The sequence below is a fragment of the Suncus etruscus genome, chromosome 3 (assembly GCF_024139225.1).
Source record: "Suncus etruscus isolate mSunEtr1 chromosome 3, mSunEtr1.pri.cur, whole genome shotgun sequence".
Lineage (NCBI taxonomy): Eukaryota > Metazoa > Chordata > Mammalia > Eulipotyphla > Soricidae > Suncus > Suncus etruscus.
In genome coordinates this window covers 13,642,683-13,649,593 of record NC_064850.1, presented here as the reverse complement: position 1 = coordinate 13,649,593, position 6,911 = coordinate 13,642,683, and the positions used below count along the sequence as shown (strand labels likewise).

At 52.1% G+C, this 6,911-nt stretch overlaps 1 protein-coding gene across 1 annotated transcript in view; it reads right to left on the bottom strand.

Annotated features, from left to right (window-relative positions):
- Positions 1-1,928: 1,928 nt before the first annotated feature.
- GALNT16 (polypeptide N-acetylgalactosaminyltransferase 16) overlaps positions 1,929-6,911 on the bottom strand; it is a 110,245-nt gene continuing 105,262 nt past the window's right edge. Inside the window, exon 15 of the mRNA XM_049770384.1 lies at positions 1,929-3,787. Coding sequence (XP_049626341.1) covers positions 3,650-3,787 — 138 coding nt within the window. The 3' untranslated portion in view covers positions 1,929-3,649. The remainder of the gene's footprint in view (positions 3,788-6,911) is intronic.

Sequence of the window (6,911 nt, the reverse complement as noted above, 5' to 3'; positions counted from 1 at the left end):
AGGGCCGAGCCGTAGAAAGGTTTCCCCAGGAAATTGATGGTGAAAGGATGCCCAGCCTGTGGGCTGGGTGGTGCTGCGTGAATTCCATGATTGATGAATCTTCTGGCATGAAAACAGCTCTCCTATAATGAAGTCAGCCACATGTGGCTGGTGTTGGGCAAGAAACTCATAAATCACACAAAGCAAGCATGGCACGTGGCATCTGGCTCAGCAGCAGACCTTGGCCCAGTCTGTGCAACATCCCAGCCCCCATTTCCACCCTGCCCAGAGCTCTGTCCCTGAGCTCTGCAGGGACAAGACACACAGCACCAGAATTTTCTTTTGAAGTACGTGGGTGTGGTGCCACAGGGCAGTGGGCCCACACGCAGAGAATGGCCTGAGTTTACACTTGATTTGTCCTTGGGCAAAACTCTTTTCCTGGCTGAACCCCATTCACTCATCCATAAAGTTGACATAATATCCACATGGTGGGAAAGGCAGGGGCAATGAGGAGAGATACATAGGAGCCATATCATGTTCTGGGGACCTATGGTTGTTAGGGATGGTGAGTAGAAAGGACTGGAGTTGGGAGGATCCTGGGCTTTTAAGGGAAGTGAAAGGAAAAATAATGAGCAAGAATAATGAGCAGCTTCAAGGGTGAAGATCACCCACATTTAGCCTTTCTTTTTTTTTTGGTTTTTTGGGCCACACCCGTTTGACGCTCAGGGGTTACTCCTGGCTAAGCGCTCAGAAATCACCCCTGGCTTGGGGAGACCATATGGGACGCTGGGGGATCGAACCGAAGTCCTTCCTTGGCTAGCGCTTGCAAGGCAGACACCTTATCTCTAGCGCCACCTCTCCGGCCCCAGATTTAGCCTTTCTATGGCAGAAACCTGTCTAGATTGGCAAAAGCCTAGAGAAGAAGAAATGAATCCTTCTTCATCTGGGAGACCCAGGCTTTCCTGGGGTACTCCAGACTCATAACCAATCCCTCCACTGACCTGTTTGCTTTGGAACCCATAGCCATATGTGAATCCTCAACACATGTACAGTCACACTTGGCAGACTTGGAAGTGCTCAAGTTCTTGAAAGATGGAAGTTGAAGTTGTCAGGCCATTTTTCTCAGATGGAAAAGGGGAGACTCCTTGCATTTGAGGATCCCAGGGGAAAGACCCTTTGTGAAAGATGCTGCCTGGTCTGCAGAACCAGTGGAAGGCCCCCACCTTGTTACTCTCCAGTCCTCTCCTGAACTTAGGCTTTGTTGATACCCTCAGGGGCTGGCAAAAGACCACTCACCACTCCCACCCCCCACCTACCAACTCCCAAGGACAAGAGGGAGAGAGAGAGAAAATGGACCCCAGAGAGGGCGGTTGGGGGAGATCAGAGAGCATTAGGCCTTCCTAAGACTGAGATACACCCAGGGCCTTCCAAATAAACTGCCCCTTGGGTCTAGATCAAGCTGGATTCCAGGCAGGTTCTAGGTCTAGGCTTAGACCAGATCAGGTGGTGGGAAGTTCTAGGGAATCCCAGGTGCAGCCTTGAAGACAGGTAGGGTACAAAAGTGGGGGTCAGGCCCTGGGCAGAGGTTTGGTGACCTCCAGGTCTCCCATTTGGCACAGCTTCACCATGCCCAGCATGCTGGGGTTTCTATGGGAACCCAGGCTGAACCTCTGCCACCTTAAGGCAGGAAGGCCCTTTATGGAATTTGTCTGCAGTTTCTCCACAGCAAGACTCTTCACCCACATGTTCTCTGTTGCCTTCACAGCAGGGTCCTTGGTGGACACAGACATGGAGGCCAAGAAGCAAGTCTTCCGGTGCAGAGAAGTATTCCAATGGAAGTGGGAATTTCAGTATCATGTTGACAGAAAAGAGGACCCAACTCCCTGTGACTGGGCAGGGGATGAGACTGGTGGGTGCTTAGGGTGGGCAAGAAGGGCCACACACAGGCACACAGAGAAGTGGTTTTATTCCGGGTGAATTTTCATAGACAGGTCCTCAGGGACAGCGAGTAGCACATGCTTTGGTCAAGAAGAAGAAAAGCAAAACCAGAACAGGGCTGAGAGCCACAGCATAAAGGCTGAGCATAGGCTGCCTGCCAGGAAGGGGGGGTGCGGTTCCTGTCCTCTTACATTCAACAAGTAAATTCCATCGTATCCCCCAGAAAGTGACACCACCTGCCTGCTGGACACACACACTGGAGGTGGCCATGGCTGAGAGATCACACAGAGGTGGGGATAAGGTCAAGGGGGTTACATGAGGAACCCCAGGTTGGGGGTGGTGAGCACTGGGACCAGGGAGACCCAGAGGGGCAGAAATCTCCAGGTAGGGTCAGTGGGCCACAAACATTTGATTCCTGGCCCCCAAAGACTGCATGTAGGTTGCAGAGATGATGGTTTAGGCACAGCGGGGAAGGAGGGGTCCTGGCAGCTTCACTCAAAGTTGAGGTTCAGACCCTCTAGAGTCTATTCTAGGGTGTCAGGGAACCTCTGTGAGAAACTGGGGAAATCCGTGAACTCCTCTCTCCAAGGAAAATGCATCTATGCACACACATGCAATATGGGGATGGGATCAGGGAAAGGGGGTACCACTGGAGGCCTTCTAAAATCTGTACACTCCCTTGGGGTTCAGCAGCCCTGCTCCATGAGCCCTGAGGTCTCCTTGGGCAGGTATGGCCACTGCTGACTGGTTTGCTTTGGGAAGGGGAATCCCCAGGATTCTGGTACCACATGACCTGACAGGGAGTAGGGGTAGGGTTTGCGTCACAGAAGCAGTTCCATGATAAGGCTACGGGGTTGGGGCAGAGGCCAGAGAGGTGACAGAGCTATGGATGTGACAGGGGCCACTCACCAGCCCCCAGTCATACAGAACTCAAGTGCCTCCTCCTGCCGTGGGGTCTAGGGGTGAAACTTGGATAGGAGGATGAAACCCTCCATGACATGGGGAGGTTCAAAGGGGCCTCCTGACCCTACGGTGCAGTTTCCACAGAGGTGTTGGGTAGCACGAATGGAAACTGTGGACGAGGATAGGGCCTCTCAGTGGGGCTGTGGCCGCCTCCTGACAGTGGGCCGAGGCAGGGGTCTGTCACCAGCTGGTCACTAAGGTCCAAGGGAGAAGGTCTTGGCCGGACACATGGCCAAACAGAGGTGCTTAATAAACCGTGTCCTGAGGCAGCCTTGGGCTCACAACATGGGGGACCAGAGACAGGGCAGGGCATGCAGAGCTGGGTCTGTGTGACACAAAAGAAGGTCCCAGAAAGAGACCTCTTCTTTGGGAGGTTAGCTGTTCTTCCCTTTATGTCCTGCTGCCAATGACCTATCCTTAGTGCCCAATTCCATCCTTCCTGTACTCCATACAGCACCTGCCAGGGGCACCTCATTCTCTCCCCTACCTGCCCTGCAAGCTGCCCCTACCCTCCTGCCTCAGTTTCCCTGGGGGTTGGGGGAACCAGCAGGTGACGAAGGCGCAGTGTCTGCCTCACTGTGGTCGAGCATCTGACCTTCCAGCCCAGGGCCAGGCAGACTTTGGACAATCACTCCATGGCGGGGTGTTGGTTGATGATTCCGGCAGAAATGTGAGGAGATGGAAAGGGCCCGTTTTACACTCCCCCTCCCTAACCCCTTCCGGTCCCCAAGTCTCATGCAAAAGGTACAGGAGGTCTCCGGGGCTACCGTCAGGTGTGTGGCAACAGCTGCCACTGCTGGGCAGGGGCGTCCGCCTGGCACTTGCTGATCACGAGCTGCTCCGGCTTCACCTCCAGGCAGAGGCCGCTGATGGCGTGCTGGATGAAGGAGCCTTTCCGTCGCCATTTCTGTGGGAAGAGGGTAAAATGGGGCAAGGGCAGGAGGAAGACAGGTTAGGGCACATGGGGCTGGCTGGCTCAGAAGACTGACAATGCTTTGCTAGATCCCTGGCACTGCCAGGATTGGTCCCTTAACATGGCACAGGAGCAGTCTCTGCCACCAAACACTGCTTGTGTATTCCTCTTCAAAAAAATAAATAAATAAAAGTGGGGAGGCTGAAGCAGTGGTGCAGTGGTAGGGCATTCGCCTTGCATGTGGCTGACCCAGGACAGACCACAGTTCAATCACCTGGGGTCCCAGATGGCCACCCAAGCCAGGAGTAATTTCTGAGCGCATAGCCAGGAATAACCCCTGAGAGTCACCCCCAAAAAAACAAAACAAAACAAAACAAAATAAAAAGAATGGGTGTGCTTTCATTGCACTGCAAGAAATGGCCCTGCACATGCCTAACATATCACTCATCCACCCCATCCACAAGAGATTCTCAAGCCAAGAGGTACTAAGTATACCAAGTACTAGTGGTACTTGTTGTTTCTAGAGGTTGGCAGGAAGATGCTGTCTAGCCCAGAGGCCCATGGGATGATTCTAATTTGGAGGTGCCTCAGTTCCCTGCCCAGCATTTGTTTAAAAAGTGACAGAAAAGGAGCTAGAGAAATAGCATGAAGGTAAGGCATTTGCCTTGCATGCAGAAGGACGGTGGTTTGAATCCCGGCATCCCATATGGTTCCCCGAGCTTGCCAGGAGTAACCCCTGAGTGCTGCGAGGTGTGACCCAAAAACAAACAAACAAAAAAAGTGGCAGAGAAATGAATAAAATTAAATGTGACCAAGGGTCAAGGAGATAGCATAGGTGCTAAGGGTGCAGGTATGTACAGATTTTGGTTCAATCTCTTGGGCGCCCTGATCATGGCTGGAAATTGTTCAGGAGGTCCCTGAATAGCACTAGGGTTGCCCTGCTGGTCCCTGGCATGGGCTATGGATCTGTTGGCTCCATTGATCAACAATTGCTGATGGAAACTCTATTTCCCTCTGAGCACTGCTTAGGAGCATCCCCCATGAAAAGAGCAAGAAAGGAAAAAAAAGGTGATAGAGTTGTCCTGGGAATTCAGCCGTTGCAGTCTTCTCTGAGACTGGCCTGTTAATCCAGTGGCATCACTGGTGGAGCCCACGGAAGGTGAGGCTCCTTTCCCATTTCCTGTTTTTAATAGTATTTTTCCTTTCTCTTCCAGAGATTTCTCACTGGCTCAGAAACCACCTGAATTTGTGGATTCTGACCTAAGCAAATCTTTCTGTGTCCCAAACAAGAATCCTTTGCATAGGGCTGAAAAAAATGGTACAGGGTTAAGGTACTTGTCTTGCTTGCAGTATACCTTGGTTTGATCCCCAGAACTGCATGTGGTCCCTTCATCTCCACTCTTTGAGCACAGGCCAGAGAAGTCCCTAAGTATCGTCCGTATCACCCATTTCCTTTCACCACCCCCTTAAAAAAAACAAAGGGTCCTTCCTGTAGTGCTATGCTTCTGAGGTGAGCAATCACCATGTAGCAGGTTTTCTGCTCCCTGCAGAGGTCACTCCTCCTCCCTCTTCAGAAGGACAGGGCAGCTGGTGATGATGAGGACCCTAAGAACCCCCTCAGCGTCATAAGTAGGTGCTGGATCAGTGCCTGCATGAACCTCCTGCTGCTGCTTTCCCTTCCCGGAGCTAACAGTAAGATGGAGAGCTATTCCTGAGAACACGCTGGAAACACCTGGATGGAGGAGGGAGAGTGGTCTAGAATTTAGGGACTGAGACTCAGAGATCAAGATTCAAAGAAGAACAAAGAATGAGCTCAGTCTTTTTGGGGATTTCTCTCCTGTCTATCTCTGGGCACCCATCTCTCCTTATTCTCTATCTGCCTAATTCTCCATAAGAAGTGGGAAGCGGGCCCGGAGAGATAGCACAGCGGCGTTTGCCTTGCAAGCAGCCGATCCAGGACCAAAGGTGGTTGGTTCGAATCCCGGTGTCCCATATGGTCCCCCGTGCCTGCCAGGAGCTATTTCTGAGCAGATAGCCAGGAGTAACCCCTGAGCATCGCTGGGTGTGGCCCAAAAACAAAAACAAAAGAAGTGGGGAGCTCTGGCAGCCAGGTGATTGGAGCCTGCAGGCTCTGTGGGGACAGACCAGGCAGGTTCTGCTGTAGTAACCTGAATAAGGGTGTGGGTGGGCAGAGGAGGAACCAATTTGCGATGTGACAACAGGGTGAAGGGCTGGAAGTGGCATCACTGCAGAGCTGTGTGAGGTGGGGCGTAGAACCAGGCCCTCTGGCTCCAGCTTAGGGCAGGAGCTCATCCTCTGCCATCTGGCAGCCAGCAAGATCTGTACAGTCTCCTAGCACCAGTGAGACCCCCACAAGCAGTTTTTATTGGGAGACCTGCTTTGGCCACTCTCCTCAGACCATAGGGGTTATCCCAGCTCAGTGCTCAGGAATCACTCCTAGTGGCACCATATATGTTACCTGCAGTCAAACCCCGACTGATCACATACAAGGCAATTCCCCTACCCCCTATACAATTGTCCTGTCCCAAAACCACCCCTCTTTTTGAGAAGATGCCACAACCTGTGGTGCTCAAGACTTATTCCTGGCTCTCTGCTCAGTGATCACTCTTGGTGGGACTTGGAGAACCATATGGGTTGCCAGGGACTGAACATGGGTCAAATGCGTGCGAGACAAATGTCCTACCCACAGTGCTACCAACTCTGGCACCCCCCAACCAGGTGATCTTCATTTTATAAGTTAGGTGACTGAGACTGAGGAATGACCCAGCTGACCCACTAACTTCATCACCCCAGCCTTTGTGCCATGAATCTATGGGATTCACAACACCCGAGGCCCAAGAGGGAGGTTTAAGATCCTTGAAGTCAGGGGCTGGAGAGATAGCATGAAGATAGTGAGTTTGCCTTGCATGCAGAAGGACGGTGGTTCAAATCCCCGCATCCCATATGATCCCCTGTGCCTGCCAGGAGCGATTTCTGAGCATAGAACCAGGAGTAACCCCTGAGTGCTGCTGGGTGTGACCCAAAAACAAAAAACAAAACAAAACAAAACAAAAAAAAGATTCTTGAAGTCTTGGGCAGGAGGACAACTACTTTGTTA